The 19,826-nt window shown below is 42.0% G+C and overlaps 2 protein-coding genes across 2 annotated transcripts in view; both read left to right on the top strand.

Annotated features, from left to right (window-relative positions):
- The first annotated feature begins 1,258 nt into the window (after window positions 1-1,258).
- BCDIN3D (BCDIN3 domain containing RNA methyltransferase) lies at window positions 1,259-18,146 on the top strand. The gene is made up of 3 exons (XM_070370739.1): window positions 1,259-1,678; window positions 5,624-7,056; window positions 17,088-18,146. The coding sequence occupies exons 1-2, from the start codon at window positions 1,274-1,276 to the stop codon at window positions 6,266-6,268; spliced, it is 1,050 nt and encodes a 349-aa protein (XP_070226840.1). The 5' UTR covers window positions 1,259-1,273; the 3' UTR covers window positions 6,269-7,056; window positions 17,088-18,146.
- NCKAP5L (NCK associated protein 5 like) overlaps window positions 1,657-19,826 on the top strand; it is a 51,456-nt gene continuing 33,286 nt past the window's right edge. The window contains exon 1 of the mRNA XM_070370737.1: window positions 1,657-1,678. The gene's annotated coding sequence lies outside the window, so the exon portion shown is untranslated. The remainder of the gene's footprint in view (window positions 1,679-19,826) is intronic.

The following is a 19,826-nucleotide window of genomic DNA, read 5'->3' as shown; positions in this document are numbered from 1 at the left end:
ATCACTTCATAGCAAATAGATGGGGAAACAATGGAAACAGTGACAGACTATTTTCTTGGGCTCCAAAATCACTGCAGATGGTGACTGCAGCTATGAAATTAAAAGACACTTGCTCCTTGAAAAAAAGCTATGACAAACATAGACAATACATTAAAAAGCAGAGACATCACTTGGCTGATGAAGGTCCATATACTCAAAACTATGGTTTTTCCAGTAGTCATGCACAGATGTGAGAGTTGGACCATAAAGAAGGCTGAGCACTGAAGAATTCATGCTTTTGAACTGTGGCGTTGGGGAAGACTCTTGAAAGTCCCTTGGACAGCAAGATCAAACCAGTCAATCCTAAAGGAAATCAGTCCTGAATATTCATTGGAAGGACTGATGCTGAAGCTGAAGCCCCAATATTTTGGCCACCTGATGCAAAGAGCCAACTCATTGGAAAAGACTGATGCTGGAGAAGATTGAGGGCAGGAGGAGAAGGCAACAGAGAATGAGATGGTTGGATGGCATCATCCACTCAATGGACATGAGTTTGAGCAAACTCGGGGAGACAGTGAAGGACAGGGAAGCCTGGCATGTTGCAGTCCATGGGGTTGCAAAGAGTCCAACATGAGTGAGCAACTGAACAAAAAGGGGATTCAGGTTGAGAACAACATAATGGTTGCAAATACAACCTCCAGAACCAAAGTTCAAATCCTGGTGCTATCATTTCTAACTGTTTCATTTTGGACAAATTACTAACTTTGTGGTCCCTCAATGTTCTCACCTATATAAAAAGGATATTAGTTATGGTTCTTTTTTCACAGGGTTGGTGTGAGGATTAAACAAATACCTGTAAAAGGTTTAGAAAAATGTCTGGCGTTTGTTAAGCCCTCTTATGTACTGGCTCTTAAGGCACAGTCCTTACCTCTCAAGAGCTCACAGTCTCCAGTTGCCCCTGTCCACCTGACCCACGTGGCAGGCTGGGCTATCTGGGTCTTCTGGCACCTCAAGTGACCAACAGTTTCTAGCTACCCTTTCCTGGAATCACAGGATGAACGGGTGCAAGTTCTTGGGTCATATATTCCCGTGCGACCTTAAGCAAGTAATTTCTAATCTCTGGGTCTCACTTTATGCATTTGTAAAGGAAGGAAGTTAGACCAAAATAGATTTCCAAATCCCAATAAATGCCTTGTTCTGGGTAGACCGTTGGCTTCAGCAAGTCATTCAATCTCTCTGCGCTTGTTTCTCACACACAAAAAACAGAATAATATTACTAACCACCTCCTAGGTTATGGCGATGATGCCACGAGGCAACGCAAACCCCCTATTCCCGCTCTCACCCATGGGAGGCCGCCTTTATACTCAGTCCCTTTGCCGTTCAGCGCAAGCGCGCTGGAGCCCGGGCGGCCTGAAGGTTCAAGATTTCCGGTTCCGAGGGGACTCAGAGGCCAGACTGAGACTAATGGCGGCGTCCACGGAGCAGGCCACGGGGGGCGTTGAGAAGACCGCGGCGGAAGAGAAACCGCGCGTTCTGGAACCCGGGGCAGCCCCGTTCGGAAATTTCCCTCATTATTCCCGCTTCCACCCTCCAGAGCAACGGCTCCGCCTCCTACCCCCGGAGCTGCTTCGCCGGCTCTTCCCTCAGAGTCCCGAGACAAGGCCGATCCTGGGGCTCGACGTGGGGTGTAACTCCGGGGTGAGTGCCGGGGGAGGGATCGGACGTCGGTTGAGCCGAGAGGTTGGCAGCTTTCAAGTCCTCTGGACTTTCGGCCTGGGCGTGGTATTACACCCCTCACAGCGTTCCCAAAATGAGTTTAAAGGTTTAGCGTTCGACCCCTCGCTGCTGCTACAGGACCCCCGGGGTCCTAACACCATCTCCCTTAGGAATCTGGGGGAGGAATCATTTTCAAATACGTTCGGAATTCCTGCGCCCCGCCTCCGCACTTGCAGCGTCTCGACCGAACCCCGGGTGGGCAGGGCCAAAGTGTCTGGGCTTCCGGCTGTTGCCTCCTGTCCAGCGTGGCTGGCGACTTGCTCGAAGAGAGGGGGGCTGCCTGAGACTCACGTTTGGAAGCGTGGAGTTGGGATTGGTTTACTGGATGAGATGAGCTGGGGGTGACAGAATCATGCGTGAAATTAAGAAAAGTGTGAAACAGTGCAGAGCCAAGTGGATATTTTAAAAGCAATCAATTGGCTGAGGACAGTGGAGAAGATCGAGAAAGAAAATAAAGCATCCTGTTAGAGGAAGGCTTTGCCACATTTTCTTACCACAAAGTATTCTTAGGCATAAGAATGATTATAGTCAGACCACAAGCAAAACAGCGGAGCGTCTCTCTAACACCTATTTGTAGTAACTAGGATATCCTAGAGGAGCAGGCATTCTGACCCTATGATTACAGATGCTTCACAAAGTTAGTACCGTCACTCCTTTCCAGACCAGGAGGGGAAGGGGTAAGGAAAATTTTACCCTGTTTCTGGCCTTAGGCAGAAGAGACTTTAGTAGAAGGTTGAGGGCTGTAGGGACACAGCTGGTAAATGGGAGCGGGGCGGGGCGGGGGGGGGGGCTTACATTTGGACACAGGCTAAAGGCTGGAATGAGTAGAGATGGGTGTCTGACTATCCTTTGCAGACATTTCTCTTCTGTGATGATATATGAAATCAGAGGGGGAAAGCAGTGGAAAAGAGAAACTGGATATAAGATTTGAGGTTTCATGAAAGGCATTAGGAAACCACAATAGATTTTAAAGTTGAAAGTGCTATATGTGCACCTTAGGAGCCAAGACATGGTTGCAGTTAACTAGGGCAGTGGTTCCTAAACTTGGCTATATATTTAGGGAGTTTATTATTTTGCACTTAAGAAAAGATTCTTGTATTAATACTTGATAAGACCCCCCCCCCCCCGGAGAAGGCAATAGCACCCCACTCCAGTACTCTTGCCTAGAAAATCCCATGGATGGAGGAGCCTGGTAGGCTGCAGCCCATGGGGTCGCTACCAGTCGGCCGCAACTGAGTGACTTCACTTTCACTTTTCACTTTCACGCAGTGGAGAAGGCAATGGCAACCCACTCCAGTGTTCTCGCCTGGAGAATCCCAGGGACGGCAGAGCCTGATGGGCTGCTGTCTATGGGGTCGCACAGAGTCGGACACGACTGAAGCAACTTAGCAGCAGTAGCAGTAGCAAGACCCCCCCCCCAATTCAAAATACAAAGGGATACATAGCAAGTCTCTACTCCTGACCCTACATCCTCCTCTTCCTATGATGATAGTCACTCAGTCGTGTCTGAGTGACTATGGACTGTAGCCTGCCAGGCTCCTAAGCCTGTCCATGGAATTCTCCAGGCAGGACTACTGGAGTGGGTGGCCATTTCCTTCTGCAGGGGATCTTCCCAACCCAGGGATTGAACTTAGGTCTCCTGCACTGCAGGCAGATTCTTTATGTCTGAGCAACAGGAAAGCCTCTTCCTGTACACAAGGGCAACTGCTATTTATAGTTTCTTGAGTATGTGGCCTATGTGTACACAGACATCTGTGTATGTATAAATATCTCACCTCTTCTAGTTTTACAAATAATAGCACACTGTTTTGCATCTTGGTCTTCATTTAGTAATTTGGAGATCACTCACGTCACTACATTCTTTTTTAGTAGCTTCATAATATTTTTTTGTATAGATGTGCCATAATTTGGGGGCTACTTTGTTTAAATCTTAATAACTAGGCCTTACTCTAGACCTACTGAATCAGACACTTGGGGATTGAGACCTTGAGTCTGTATTTTTTTTTTAAGCTTCCTGGGGACTCTAAGATTCAAGAAATAAGGATGGAGAGTATTAAGAGATGTGGTAGAGGAGGGACTGATGTGATGAAAATGACTGATCAAACATGGGATACACCCAGGACTTCCCTGGTGGTCCAGTGGTTTAAGAGTCTACCAATGCAGGGGGCACGGGTTTGATCCTTGGTCAAGGAACTAAGGTCCGACATGCCATGCATGCATGGTCAAAAGATTTTTTTAAATCTGATACACCCAAGATCAGCTAGGAGGAGGGAAACAAATAAATACAGAGAGAGGAAGACATTTTTAAGCAGAATACTATAGAATCTTCCTACTTAAAATGTGGTCCTTGAACTATAGCATCAGCATGACTTGGAAGCTTATCAGAAATACAGAATCTCAGTTCCCAACCCAGATCTACTAATTTAACATTTTTATTTTAGTAAGATCCCTAGGTGATGTGAATGCCTATTAAAGTATGAGATGCCTGTTATGGAGTAAAGACCTTAATGTTGCCTAAATCTTGCCATGTAATAACCATGTGACATTGGACTGCCCTGTGAACCATAATTTTTAAAATACAGGGGTCTTTTTTGTGTGTGTGTGAACTACGCCACACATAGAGAACAGTGCACAAAACATAAATTCACACTTTATAAATTATTATAAAGCAGAAACTTTGATGACTAGTGTCTGTATCAAGAATAAAATGTCAGCCACCCAAGAAGTCTCCCATATGCCTTTCCCTGCTCATAAACCCCCCTCTCTACCCAGAGAGCTCAACTTTTATTATTATTGTTTCCTTGTTTTTTTTATAGCTTACTATTTTTGTATCCCTAAACAATGTAGTTTAATTTTATACATTTTCAAACTTCATATAAATGGAAGCTTGCCATATATTTTCTTTTTGTGTCCTGCTTTTTTATTCGGCATTATGTGTTTGCGTGAGTCATCCATGTTGCTGCACTAAGCTGAATTCCTTCCTTTTTAATTGCTATCTGGTATACCATCTTAATCCCTGCTACTGTTATTGGACATCTGGGTTGTTTCCAGATACACTTTCTTCACCTGCACGAAGGCCTTATATATTATCCTCATAGGATTGTTGCACAGAGCAAATGAGGTAGTGAATAGAAAAATGCCTTGGAAAAAACAGATTAGAACACAAATTTGAGTTAGTTATAATGGTTATAGAAGTCAAAGTTAGAGAAAGGAGATAGTGACTTAAGAGTCAAAAAGGTGCTAAGGTGATGAAAATCGCAAATAATTGGATTTAGCTAGAAGGAGGTCTGCAGTGACTTTTGGGGATAATGGATACAAAAGCAGAGTAAGTCTCAAAAGGGGGTGGTGAAGTGTAAGATATGTAGTAAAACTGAAGATGCAGAGTGAAGGCTGAATGAGGACTTTTTGCAATCCAGACTTTCCCAACCACAAGTCTGAGAAGTAGATTTTTATGAGATGGTGCTTGCTCTCTTCCTCACCTTCCTGGCAGGGAGCATGGTTATTATGCCTCTTAAATATTTGCTCCTCCCTGGGGTATGAGATACTCAAAAAAAAAAAAAAAAAAAAGCATGTTACTTAAGCTGGAAAATACAGCTCTGGACTCCTTTGCTGCATCCATTGGGCTATAACTTTCAACCATGCAACCCATCAGTATCAGGAAGGTATAGAGATGATGCATTACAGCCTGAGACCCCTGGAGGGCTCTGTGGAAAACTTTGGGGGGCAACCTCCTTAGGCTATAGTTTAAGAACCTTACATCCCATAAAGCTAGGAGTAGGTGATTCAGTGAGAGTCTAAGAGATACAGGTTTCTCTTCCATTCACTGGTTGAGAGCCGCAATGACAAAGCTCTTTTGGATTCCTCTAGGATCTGAGTGTGGCTCTATACAAACATTTCCTTTCCCTACATGATGGGGAGACCTGCTTAGATGCCTCAAGAGAACTCCATCTCCTCTGCTGTGACATAGATCCAGTCCTGGTGGAACGAGCTGAAAAAGAATGCCCTTTTCCTGATGGTTTGACTTTTATTACCCTGGACTTCATGAATCAAAGGACCCGGAAAGTTCTCCTGAGCTCTTTTTTGAGCCAGTTTGGACGCTCAGTTTTTGATATTGGCTTCTGCATGTCAATAACCATGTGGATTCACCTGAACCATGGGGACCAAGGCCTGTGGGAGTTCCTGGCCCACCTTTCTTCCCTATGCCGCTACCTCCTCGTGGAGCCACAGCCCTGGAAGTGTTACCGGGCAGCTGCAAGGCGTCTCCGGAAGCTGGGCCTCCATGATTTTGACCACTTCCGCTCCCTGGCCATCCGAGGTGATATGGCCAGCCAGATTGTGCAGATCTTGACCCAGGACCATGGCATGGAATTAGTATGCTGCTTTGGCAACACCAAATGGGACCGAAGCCTTCTGCTCTTCAGGACAAAACAAGCCACAGAGACTCATCCGATCCCTGAGTCGCTGATAGAAGAAGGAAAAGAAAGGAACAGAATAAGATTCTGGAGAGAGTGAGATGGGAGGGCGGTAAGACCAGGATAGAGATATTGAAAGAGTTTTATATAAAAATTAAGTTCATTCTCCTTAACTCCTGGTAGTTAGGCAGCCTCCAAACCTGGCAGAAGTTTTGTTTCTGGGACATGGAACTAAACAAATTATTATCTGTTCCCCATTTTGGGGGATGATCCCTGAGGAGACTGTCTGAGGGGCAATGACCTGGGCTGTCTGGCAGGAGGTAACCTAGAGAAAGTGCTTCTGGGATATGGAAGGGGCTGCTTTTGGTGATTATTTAGGAAAACTTAGACAAGGTTAGCCTTAGAATGTGTCTGTTCCCTGGGCTACTTGAATCTGATCTGCCTTCTTCAGGCTTTCTTCTAGACTTATCCTGTCTATGAGGCAAAACCTCACAATACAGTCTGGAAAGAAAAGTCACTGGCCTGTCTAAAGGAGAGCTTTGGTAGGAAAAATATCTTTCCAGAGCAGGTCAAGTTTCCAGCACGCCCAGGCTGAGCATGGCAGTCACAGATACAGTATTAGCCAAGATACATTGACTAGCATTTACAAAGTGTTTAAAAGATTTAAATCATGAACTCAAAATTCAACTGGTACAAATGAAATGAATGAAGTGGGATTGTATACAGTATATACAATTATATATAATAAAAGTGACTTGAGTATGATTGAGAATACCCTGTGAATCTGGAGTAGAAAAGAAACTTATGCCTTTAACCACTCTTCCCCTGGAGGTTTCAGCTCAAGAAAAAGAACCTCACCCAAGCTCAAAGCAGAAAACATGCCAGTGAGTAAGTAAATTTTGGACTTTTTTGTCAGGGACCTCTGCCAAAGCACACCAGCATGGAGGTACATACCACTATGGGGATGGGAATATTCGCAGGGAAGCGTATACTAAATGCAGCCTGGAGTTGGATGGCTGTAGCATCTGTGCTATGAAACAGGTGTCACTGATATCTGACAGGTGTCAATTTTTAAAACACCCATGAGTCTATTCCAAGGGAAAGGGGAAGGTAGAAACAGATTTAGTGGAGAGAAGATAGAAAAACAAAACACCTAGCTAAGAAGGGAAATTGGTTTGATGAGTTTAAAAATCCCTAAGATCCTGTTTTCAGAGTTGATGTTATAAGAGGGAGGAAAAGGGAACGAGAGTCTGAACCACCAATTAGAGGTTGGACCTCTTGAAGAAGTTAGGAAAAGTTCCTACTAAGGAATTTGAACTTTATGCATGAGGGAGCAGAAGCCAGAGCAATCCCTAAATAATAGGAGGATGGAACCAAAACCTTCATTTAGGAAAACCAATTTTTCTATTTTGTGCAGGATAATTGTATGGTTGGTGCCATTTCCAATCTCAATTAGACTCCAATACTGCTTCTCGGTCTTTTTATATTGCTGCTTCTGATCACTTTTACCCTCGTGACTCTTGCAGACTTTTCCCCTCTGCAGGCTCTTGGCTCTTCCTGCTCCATTAATCTACGCAGGTGCCCTAACCACCACCGAGTGCCATTCTTGTTTGCGGTGTCAGGAAGTCTTTTCTTGCCCTCAGTCTTGAACCCTTCTTCTTCCCTTGTTTTCACTTCTAACTTACCCAGTAATCTTTTACCCAAATAACCTCTGCCTAAGTTCCTGATCCCAACCTATACTACCCCTCCCAAATTGTATTTTATTAAGGATCCTCTTGGTGTCCTTTGGCCTCATTGACTCCTTCCTGTCCACTTACCAACATGTTCAGTTCTCTCTCATCTTCAAAACCACCAACTTTTCCTTTGTCCTGTCTCCCTCTCAACCTTATGCAGTCTTTCCCTCCATCTCCTCACCGCCAAACATACGCAAAGCCCTTGAAAGAAAGGATGCCACAGCCTCTGCTCCCTCTCCTCCCATTCATCAGTGGCCACCTGAACACCGTATTCTGAGGCCTCTTTTCAGTCTTCCTCCTGAGCCATGGAATCGTTCAACACTATTGCCTCCTTCCTTATTGAACCACTCACCCTGGTTTCTGTCGTACCTCTCCCCGTTTATTCTCTTCCAGTCTCTTAGTTTCTCTCTGTCCCTTAAGCAATTGGTTCACATTTTAATTTGTATAAGAATTACCCTGGAAGTCCTGGATTCATCTCCAGAAACAGTGATTCAGGTCAGAAATGGGGCTTAAGATTTTGGTTTAATTTGGGGTTTGGGCACTTTTTTTTTTTTTTTTTTTTTTGCATTTTTTTTACCGTGGTAAAATAAATGTAACATAAAATGTAGTTTTAACTATACATTCTGTGGCATTAGATACATCTACAATGAGGAATCTTTTTGACAAGTACCCCATATGATTCTGACGCAAGTTGATACAGACCATACTGTGATGCTTGGGGTTCCTTAGTGTCCATCCAGTCCTCTTCTACACATTTTTCCTGGGGCGATTTCCTCTGTTCCAATACCTTTACGCTGACAACCCCCAATAGTTATAAGCCCCACCTCCACAGTTGCAGATTAATATTTCCCTGTTTTGTAGTCACATTCCCTGATAGATCAGACAGTAAAGAATCCGCCTGCAATGCAGGAGACCTGGGTTCAGTCTCTGGGTCAGGAAGATGCCCTGGAGAAGGGAATGGCAACCCACTCCAGTATTCTTGTCTGGAGAATTCCACAGAGGAGCCTGGTGGGCTCATGGGGTAACAGAGAGTCAGACATGACTGAGTAACTAACACTTTTCCCTAGACAGTTATCTGGCACCTCAAATCCAACATATCCCCAAAGCAAACTCACTACCCTTATTCCAAACCTAATCCTCTCAATTGTTGGCATCCACTCATTGTTCAAGCTACAAATTTCAGTTAATTCTCCTCATTTATACTTCCCACATTGAAATACAGCCCAGTAAATTCTACCAATAATGTATAAGTTCCACTTACTCCATCCATGTGGCTGGTGCCTACCAAAGGTTCCAGGTACATCTTCAGTGGTTTCCAGGTGCTTAGAGTCTTGTCCATTATCCAGCGCCTAACGACTACTGTTCAGTAAGGTAGCTGCTTGCTATTTAAATTAAATAAATAAAATTTAAAATTCAGCTCCTCAGTTCTGCTAGCCACATTTCAGGTGTTCAGTGGCCATATGGACTAGTGACTAGATTATTGGACAGCACAGATAGAGAATATTCCCACTGTTGCAGAAAGTTGTATAGGACAGTGCTAGTCTTCATACCTTTCCTCCATGCATCAGCTGTGCTGAACTGAACTTCATAGCACAAACTCCTGCTTGCCTTTGCTCTCCCCCCTCTTCCACTTTGCAGTGTGGTTCAACTGTTTGTCCTAAAAGATGGCTCAGATGTTACATTTTCTCAAATCTTCCCCAACTACTATAGTACTTAAACTTGTTACTATATTCTAGTGAGGACTTTGCATGGAAGCCTCTATTACAGGGTTTACCTCATCATACTATAATTGTTTTGATGCCTCGTCCTCACCACCAGGAGACTGAGCTCCTCAAGCTCAACTTATTTTTGTATATCTAGGCCTAACTCAATGTCTGACACATGGCAGGCAGCCAGGAATTACTTGTTGAATGAAGATACGAGTGGACAAAAGAGAAATACACCAAAATTCAAGTACTGAGAAGAAAACGGAGACCTATGAATGAGCAAAAGACTATCCAGGATACTAAAAATGGGGAAACTAGAAAGTTGAGAGGAAAATATGCTTAGCCTTTGGCATGGATTTTTGAATAATGTTTCCCAAATATATATTTGAAATAAGATGTTCATTCCAAGGCCTTTATTGATAGTTTGGAAGAGAGGAGCAAATAAAGACTAGATACAAAAATTTGGAAGTCATTCACATAGAATGATTGAGATTTAATGAGTAGTAAATTCCAAAAATAGGTGGATGTAATAGGTTTGAGGGCTGCTAATAGTTTTTGAGTGAGGAAAACAAGGAACAACCAAAAGAGGTCTGGTTAGAAACAGGAAAAAAAGAAAACAGAAAAAGATAATAAGCACCATATGCCAGACAACATAGTTTTTTAAATCCTGAACCCTATGGGATAGATACTATTATTATCCTCATTTTGCAGATGTGAGAACTGAAGCACACACAGGTTGACTGAAGTCATACAGGTGACTCCCAAGGTCACACACCTTGTAAGCGGCAGAGCTGGGCTTTGAACCTAGGCAGTGTAGTTGCGGTGGAGAAGACAATGGCAACCCACTCCAGTGTGCTTGCCTGGAGAATCCCAGGGACGGGGGAGCCTGGTGGGCTGCCGTATATGGGGTCGCACAGAGTCGGACACGACTGAAGCGACTTAGCAGCAGCAGTGTAGTTGTGGAGACTGGGCCTTGGCTACTATGCCTTGAAATGTCACAGAAATCAAGACTGAGAAGAGATTCCCAAAAAACAGTGTAAAAGAGCATATGCTTTGGAGTTACTATGCTGCTTCAAATTATGTGTTCAGACCTGGGAATAAGAGACCCAGCCAGGCCACTCTTAGCTATGCCTGATGTTCTTGGAATTTCCCTCACAGAAATCAGGCCTAATTCTAGCTTTAATACTCAGTACCCTGCTGCTGCCGCCTTCCAGTTAAATAAGTGCATTTTGCAAACATAGACACCCTGATAGGTCTCCGTAAGTGCTAACTACCCTCACTGTACTCTTGACTTGCCAGCATCCATAACCTTTCCCTGAATTTCTGAAACTCCCAATCTTCCCTCTAGTTTTGACTTCTGGATAGGACCTCCAAAAAGTGGATTTCATGCTCAGGAAGTAGGGATTCCAAGGCCTACTCCAGGATGTATTAAAATCCAAAGGTAAGGTCCTTCTCAGCAATCTGGCATTGAGTGTGGCCTAGGAATAGTGCAGTGGAAAGAATATCAGGTTTGGAATGAGGCTCTGCCAGTAACTCATTGTATGACCACCCTATTCAATTCATTTAACCTCTCTGAGCCTCAGTTTACTCATCTGTACAACTGAAATACCAAGACCTTTTTCCTATGCCCAGATGAGCTAAACGATATGAAAGTAATTGGCAAAATATGGTTATGGTTAAACCAAAGCGCTGTTATCTTCTAAACATGCTATGGATCACAACCATGCCTGTTAGATCAAAGGCTTATGAGAAAAACATCTCGTCTCTAGAAAACATGCATCTTACTATTTCAAATAATTTTTTTTTAAGGTGAGGAAGTAATAGGAATGTAGCTTCAGCTTACAGAACATTTTATAGGAAGCAATGCTGGGAGGGAGTGATTGTTATGATGGTCGAACAATGATAGCAGTGATTACAGATGTGAGTTTACCTACTTCTCTGCCGATCTTAATTTAAGAACACTTTGCAACCTTGTGACCCTGCTGATGCTCTCTCCCTTCACCAAGGCAAGGTGAAGAAATATATATGGGGCTATGGCAGGCTGCATGTTGGTCCCTCTGAAATGTCCACATCCTAATCCCTGGGACCTGCGGATGCTACCTTCCATAGCAAAAGGGACTTTGTAGATGTGTACAGATGTGCCGAGTAAGAATCTTGATTAAAGATTTTGAGATCAAGAGATTAATCCTGATTATCAGAGTTGGCCCTAAATGTAATCACAAGTGTCCTTATAAGAGGGAGGCAAAGGGAGATTTGACCACGGTAGGTGGAATGACAGAAGCAAGAAGCCCGAGTGATATAAGGAAGGGCTGGGAGCCAAGAAATGAAGTTAGAAAAGGAAAGGAAGTGGACTCCCCCCAGAAGCCTCCAGAAGGAATGTTGCCCTGCCAATACCTTGATTTTAGACTTCTGATCTCCAGAACTGTAAGAGAATAAATTGTGTTGTTTTAAACCACTGAGTTTGCAATGATTTGTTACAGCAGGAATAGGAAACTAACACAGGGATTCTGACTACAGTGAGACTAGGCTACAAGCCAAGTGGCACCTGTCCCAAATAACTCCTGATGGCAGGAAATGGCCCGGTGACCAAAGGAGTAGGCTGGGGCTCCATCAACATGGGTAACTGAGGAATCTTCAGTCATTGAAAGCTTCGGGAGATGCTTCAGCATCTGAACCTGACCTCCCAACATTTCTATAGGCTATAGGTCAGCAGTTACCTGACCTCTGGGGAGGAACTGTTGTATTTGAAATCTGTAGCAGTTAGTTTCAAACGAGATGTGTAAATAGTGCTCATAATGATGAGGTCCCAGTACCAAGAGGGTAATGATTGTGTAATGGCCTAGGAGAGCCTTTGGAGATGGTAAGAATATCTTTGGCTTCAAGAAAAGATCATCTTTATTTATCCTCAAAATAGCCTAATTTAGGAACCAACACCAAACATGACAAGAGACTTATTGAGGAATAAGAATGAAGAATGGTCTTGGACAGACTTTAAAAATATATGTCTGTAATCCAGTATATTCAAAAATTAGCATTTCAACATGCAGTCAACATAAAAATTATTAATGAGATATGTTATTTTCTAATACTGCCTTCAAACTCTGCTGCTAAGTCACTTCAGTCGTGTCTGACTCTGTGTGACCCCATAGACAGCAGCCCACCAGGCTCCCCCGTCCCTGGGATTCTCCAGGCAAGAACACTGGAGTGGGTTGCCATTTCCTTCTCCAATGCATGACAGTGAAAAGTGAAAGTGAAGTCGCTCAGTCGTGTCCAACTCTCAGCAACCCCATGGACTGCAGCCTACCAGGCTCCTCCGTCCATGGGATTTTCCAGGCAAGAGTACTGGAGTGGGATGCCATTGCCTTCTCAAACTCTAGTGTGTATTTTATACTTATAGCTCATCTCAGTCTGGACTAGCCACATTTCAGATGCTTGTTAGCCACACGTGGCTAACACTACACATTTATGACAAATCAAAAAGTAATTTATCAAGTTCCTTCCATATACCCAGCATGCTTTTAGCTGCTATGGCAGGGTGGACAGGGGGGTGGGAATCAGTTAAACCAGCAGTCCCCAACTTTTTTGGCACCAGGGATTAATTTTGTGGAAGATAATTTTTCCATGGACAAGGGTGGGGGTGGGGTGATGGCTTCAGGATGATTCGAGTGCATTACGTTTACTGTACATTTTATTTCTATTTTGTGGCAACCTCAAGATATTCCACCTTAACTTTAGGCTTAGGGTTCGGGCTCCTATGAGAATCTAATATTGCCACCGATCTGACAGGAGGTGGCGCTCAGGCCATAATGTGAGTGATGGGGAGCAGCTGTAAATACGGATAAAGCTTCACTTGCTCACCTGCTGCTCACTTCCTGCTCTGCAGCCCAGTTCCTAACAGACCTCTGACAGGTACCTCATCTGTGGCCCAGGGGTTGTAGACTCCTGAGTTAAACAAACCCAGGCTCCTAAAGATTAGATTTCTTTTAGCAACTATGTTAAAGTTGAGGGGGATAAAAGAGAGGCTCATAGATAGTAGCATGTGATCAGGTGAGCTTCAGAAAAGGAAAAATCATCATAACAGTAGGTTTTGCATCCACAGAGTTAACCAAACATGGATCAAATGTATCTGGGGGAAAAAATTACAGAAAGTTCCAAAAAGCAAAACTTGAATTTACATTGTATTTATAACTGTTTTAGCATTTATACTGTATTAGGTATGACATGTAATCTAGGGATGATTTAAAGTATAATGGAGGATATACATAGGTTACATGCAAACACTACAACATTTTACATGAGGGACTTGAGCATCCATGGATTTTGCTATCAGTTGGAGTCTTGGAACCAATTCCCCAGGGCTACTAAGGGACAGAACTATATAGCTTTTTCAATGGTAACAAGAGGACAAGGAGCATGCCCTATAAGCCAAGTAAATGAATCTCTCTGAAAGGGTACACAGAAATGGATGTTTTATTCACTGAGAACAGACTGGTTGGTCTGGAAGGGAGATGTCATTCTGAGCAGTAGTGAGAAATAACAATGCTTTTTGCCATTTAAGTAGATTCTGGATGACATATTTAAAAAGAAAACCATAAGCATACTAGAGAAAAAAGGTAATTTTAAAAAATTGGAGTACTTTCTAAACACAAGACTCCAAAAGCCATAGAGAAAAAGATCGATAAATTTGACTACCTAAGGCAAAGGGGGAAAAAAAATCTAATAAAGTCACAAGACAAACTCCCAACTAGGAAAACTTTGCAATACATGTGACAAAGGGCAAATTTCATTATAATACAACCAACTCTTATACATCTATTAGAAAAAGACATGCACAGAAGATGATAACAGCAGATAAACACCCAAAAATTTGTTAAATCTCACTCCTTATTAATTACATGCAAATAAAAACAATGAAAGAATATTTTCATCACTTAGAGCAATATTCACAAAATTTTTAAACAGTGATGGTGAGGATTTGGAAAAGTAAGTATTTTCATACCTTATTAGTGGGAATATAAATTAGCATAACCAATCTGAAAGGCAATTTGTCAGTATTTATCCAAAATGTTTACTGAACATACCTAGAAATTCCACTGCTAGGAATTTATCCTGTGAATATACTCACGAAAGTATGTCAGGATTTGTATACAATATCATCCATTACAGTCGGTTGATAAAAGTGAAAAGCTGGAAACAACATAAATGTCCATCAGCAGGAAACGGTATGGCCCAGCCATAAATGGATTACTATGCACTTGTTTAAAGAACAAAGTAGGGACTCCCCTGGTGGTCCAGTGGGTAAGACTCGGTGCTCCCAATGCAGGCAGGCCAGATGTAGTCCCTGGTCAGAGACCTAGATCCCACATGCCACAACTAAAAGTTCACAACTGAAACCGATCCCACGTGCTGCAATTAAACCCTGGTGCAGCCAGATAAATATTTTTTAAAAAGAAGAAGGTAGATCCACATATGCTAATATTGAAAGGTCTCCAAGATATTTTAAGTATAAGAAGAAAGGTACAGAACAATTTGAATGGTAAGATCCCATTTTTTTACCTTTTAAAAAGAATATACACACAGAAGGTAATACAATATTTAAAAGTGAAAAATAAAAGAATTCATTTTTATAAGTATAAGCATATTTAATCATATTAAAGAATCAACCAAAAAGTTCAAATGGCTCATTTTGGGAGGTAGGGAATGCAGCAAATAATTGCTTCTGTGTTGTTTGATTTTTTAAACTGTATTTAGTGCTTTTTAAAAATAATTAATTTTAAATATTTCTGAAAATTAAGCAGTGTCTTTCTAAAAATAATTCTCTCTCATCCCCCATTGTCCCGCCCATCTATCTATCTAACTTTTCCCTCACAACATAGCCAAAATTCTTGAGAGAGTTTTAAATACCTCTTTTCTCCATCCCTTACTTCGTACATCTTTCTCAACCCTTCAAAATTTTATTCTGTCCAAGTCACCAACCACATGTGGCTAAAGTCAGTGGGTATGTCTAAATCCTGATCCGGCCTGACATCAATATCAGGGACTATTTAGTCATTTTTTTGGAAACCTCTTGGGCTCTGGTGACAGCACTTAGCCAGCTGTCTTCCTCCGTTTCTGCAGACCCCTCTCTACTCTTCCTAATGATTCTGTCCCAGTTTCCTGTCTTTCTTTGCATGATCTCCTCCACTCTATGGCTTTAGTTATTACCTATGTTCTGATGACTCACCATGTCTTATCTGTAGTCCAGACATCTCTCCTGAGCTTCAGAAGTATTTAACATCACCATGCATCAGTACTTCCCAGCGTTTCCTACATCATGGCACACGCAGAAAATGATGGTGTTTTTGTGGCAGTCCACCTTACCGAGACTGTGCTCTGTTGAAGGGAGCTTGTGCTGCTTTGAGAGTTGAGAAGATCAACATGCAGCACACTGGGAACCTTTTCCTGAGGCACAATGGTAGGGAAGCTCTGACCTCTTGGCTAGACATTTCCACTTGGACATCTCCCAGGCATTTCAATGTGAACATGTTTGGAAGTGAACATATCCTCTCCCAAATTTGCTCTTCTTCAGGTGTTTTTGATGTTTCAGTGAGTGGTCCAGCGGTCTTGGCTTAGCGCTCTGCTTCCCTCCTCTTCCAATCCTAAGATCTGCTGACTTCAATACTATTTATTTCTTTAAGTCATCTCTCCATCACCCCTATCATTTTCCTAGTCCTGAATCAATAGTTTCTAATTGTTCCCAAATACTACAAAAACTTTCTATCTGATCTCCCTTACTTCAGTCTTGTTCTTTCTAATCTGTTCTCCACACTGCCACCACAGTGATCTTTTTAAAATACGATTTTAATTATGACCCTCCTCCCATCCTGCTTAATACCTTTCAAAGGTTCTGCATTGTTTTTAGGATAAAGCATGATTGTCCCCACTAATTAATTACCTTTTCAGTCTCATCACTTATCATATCTCATGTGAATTCCTTATTAGGTAGCTAATACTACATGCACAGTGCCTGTGATACAGTAAAGATTCAATATGAATTTTTGAATGATGAAAATGAGGTTCAAGGACCTGAGCAGATCCATCATATCTGTGCCAAGTAGACACTTTCAAATCACATACTGGCAATGCTGTCAAAACCCAAAGAACATGTTGTCCTATGTAGAATTAAGCAGCATTAGCGCAGATCTATTCCTATTCAGCAAATGAACCAAATAATAGCCTTTTCCCAGCTCCTTTCTTCCTCCTAGTGAGCAGGAAAGACATAAAAAAATCAGAGTCAGGTTACCAACCCAACTGTCTCCTTATGTCAGGAATTCTAAACTGGGGTCAGTTCACCAACAAGTGTATTTTGCATTGTTGAACTTAGCTGTTTGATATTGGAATACATTCTTAAATAAATGTGCATCATTTTAATGCACATTTCTTGCTTTATGTTTTTTTGCTAATGACTTATTACTTGCTGTGTATTTTATATTTATTTCAGACTAGGGAAATGATGTTAGACAAAAAGCAAATTGGAGTGATCTTCTTATTCAAATTCAAAATGGGTCATAAAGTAATGGAGACAACTCACAACATCAACAACACATTTGGCCCAGGAACTGCTAACAAATGTACAGTGCAGTGGAGGTTCAAGAAGTTTTGCAAAGGAGACGAGAGCCTTGAAGATGAATATCGCAGTGGCCAGCCATTGGAAGTTGACAGTGACCAATTGAGAGGATCATCAAAGCTGATCCTCTTACAACTACACAAGAAGTTGCCTAAGAACTCAAGGTAGACTGTTATGGTCATTCAGCATTTGAAGCAAATTGGAAAGGTGAAAAATCTCGATAAGTGGGTACCTCATGAGCTGACCACAGATAAAAAAAAAATCATCATTCTGAAGTGTCGTCTTCTCTTATTCTATGCAATGACAATGAACCATTTCTCCATCAGATTATGATGTGAGATGAAATTGGATTTTATATGACAGCCAGCAACAACCAGCTCAGTGGCTGGACCGAGAAGCTTCAAGGCACTTCCCAAAGCAAAACTTGCACCAAAAAAAGGTCTTGGTTATTTTCTGGTGGTCTGCTGCTGATCTAATCCACTACAACTTTCTGAATTCCAGCGAAACCATTATATCTGAGAAGTATGCTCAGCAAATCGATGAAATGCTCGAAAAGCTGCAACGCCTGCAGCCGGCATTGGTTGACAGAAGGGGCCTGATTCTTCTCCCAACAACACTCAACTGCACGTTGCACAATTAACATTCACTTCAAAAGTTGAATGAATTGGGCTACAAAGTTTTGCCTCATCCACCATATTCACCTGACCTCTCAACAACCGACTACCACTTCTTCAAGCATCTTGACAACTTCTTGCTGGGAAAATGCTTCCATAACAAGCAGGAGGCAGAAAATGCTTTTCAAGAGTTCATCTAACCCAAAACATGGATTTTTATGCTATAGGAATAAACAAACGTATTTCTCACTGGTAAAAATGTGTTGATTGTAATGGTTTCTATTTTGATTAATAAAGATGTGTTTCAGCCAAGTTATAATGGTTTAAAATTCATGGTCCAAAACAGCAAATTACTTTTCCATCAACCTAATAACACAGTAGCCAAATGGCTACAATGCCGAACTGAAGAATGAAGATGCCGTAACACCAAATGAATGACCACATGGTATTGAAGTAGAGAACCCTATTCAATGTACTGATGTGAGCAGTGAGGGCATGGTTCTCTGAGATGCCACCTACCAGTCATTCATCAGCACTATATGCACAGTTAGACCATGCCACAAACTCGTGTAGTACCAACAGCTTGCAGCAACCAGAAACCTAAGAGGCCTAGCTTGTTTTGTAACATGGATAACTCAAGTAAAGAACAACTAATGGGACTTCCCTGGCAGTACAGTGGATAAGAATCCACCTGCCAATGCAGGGAACTCAGGTTTGATCCCTGGTCTGTAAAGATTCCACATGCTTTGGAGCAGCTGAGCTCATGTGCCACAACTACGGAGCCTGCACTCTAGAACCTGTGAGCTCCAAGTACTGAAGCCCCTACACTTGGGAGCCTGTGCTCCACAACAAGAGGAGCCAACTCAGTGAGAAGCCCGCACGTCAGAAGGAAGAGTAGCCTGCATTTGCCATAACTAGAGACAGCCCATGCACAGAAACAAAGACCCATTGCAGCCGGAAAAAAAACAAAGAAAGAACAATTTATGATCAGAAAACTGATGTTGGGACTTCAGTATAATTTTTAATAAGTGAATAATACCATTAAGAAATTAATGTGTATTAAGCCTCATCAAAGACAGAAAGCATGGAGCAACTGTAGCTATACTTCTTTCACCTCCTGTCAGTGAAGATAAAGGTCTGTGAACCATAGAGAATCTGCCAAAATCTGTATGTCTAAAGTGTGCAAAAGCCTTTAAGTTAAGGAGAATAGGTACTTGTTCTGACAAGTGCAGATGTTCTGGCTGTGTTTATTAAACAAGGGTAAACATCTGAATGTAAAGAAAAAAAATCATCTAGATGGCTTGTTTGCTTCCAAAATTTAGCTATTTGGAAACATCCAAAAATAGTTAGAAATGCCTGGCAGACTCAAGGTTTTTTCACGTGACTTTGGAATGCAACAGATTTGTGGACTTTTACTGGACTTTTAAACCTTTTCAGGAAACCATCATGTCTCATATTTGTTGAAAACCCAAGACTAGAACATTATTATTATTATTCCTATTCAATAAATGTTAAATGACTGAATGAATAAGAATGCTTAAGGATTCTAAAGATGCCACTATCTATCATAAGAAATAAGGTGCGTTCTCTCAAAATGAAAATACATTGACAAAAAGATGTGTTCAAGAATATTTAGAGCACCTTTATTCACAATAGCCCCAAAATGGAAACACTCAAATATCCATCAACTGGAGAATGGATAAACAAATTATGATACAGTCATGCAATGGACTATTACTCAGCAATATAAAAGAATAGATTACACATGGCTGAATGGCAAAAACATAATTAAGCTAAAGAACACAGACAAAAAAGAGTACATACTATATGATTCCACTTATGTGATATTCAAGAACAGACAACGATGGTGATAAAATTCAGGAAGTTGCAAGGGTGGGTGTTGGTAGGTAAAGGGTAATTGACTGTGCAGGGGGATGAACAAATTCTTTGTGGGTGACGGTTCAGGTGGGTTACATAGGTGAATATATTATTGTTGAAA

This window comes from Bos mutus, chromosome 5 (genome assembly GCF_027580195.1).
Source record: "Bos mutus isolate GX-2022 chromosome 5, NWIPB_WYAK_1.1, whole genome shotgun sequence".
Classification (NCBI taxonomy): Eukaryota; Metazoa; Chordata; class Mammalia; order Artiodactyla; family Bovidae; genus Bos; species Bos mutus.
The sequence above is the reverse complement of the archived record's forward strand: the minus strand, read 5'-3'. Positions and strand labels throughout refer to the sequence as shown.

What these genes read in the sequence shown, in the direction of transcription:
- BCDIN3D (XM_070370739.1), top strand. Translation starts at nt 1,274, where the DNA reads ATGGCGATGATGCCACGAGGCAACGCAAACCCCCTATTCCCGCTCTCA. An exon ending in ACGTGGGGTGTAACTCCGGG is followed by an intron (nt 1,679 to 5,623) that starts GTGAGTGCCGGG and finishes GGATTCCTCTAG; the next exon opens with GATCTGAGTGTGGCTCTATA.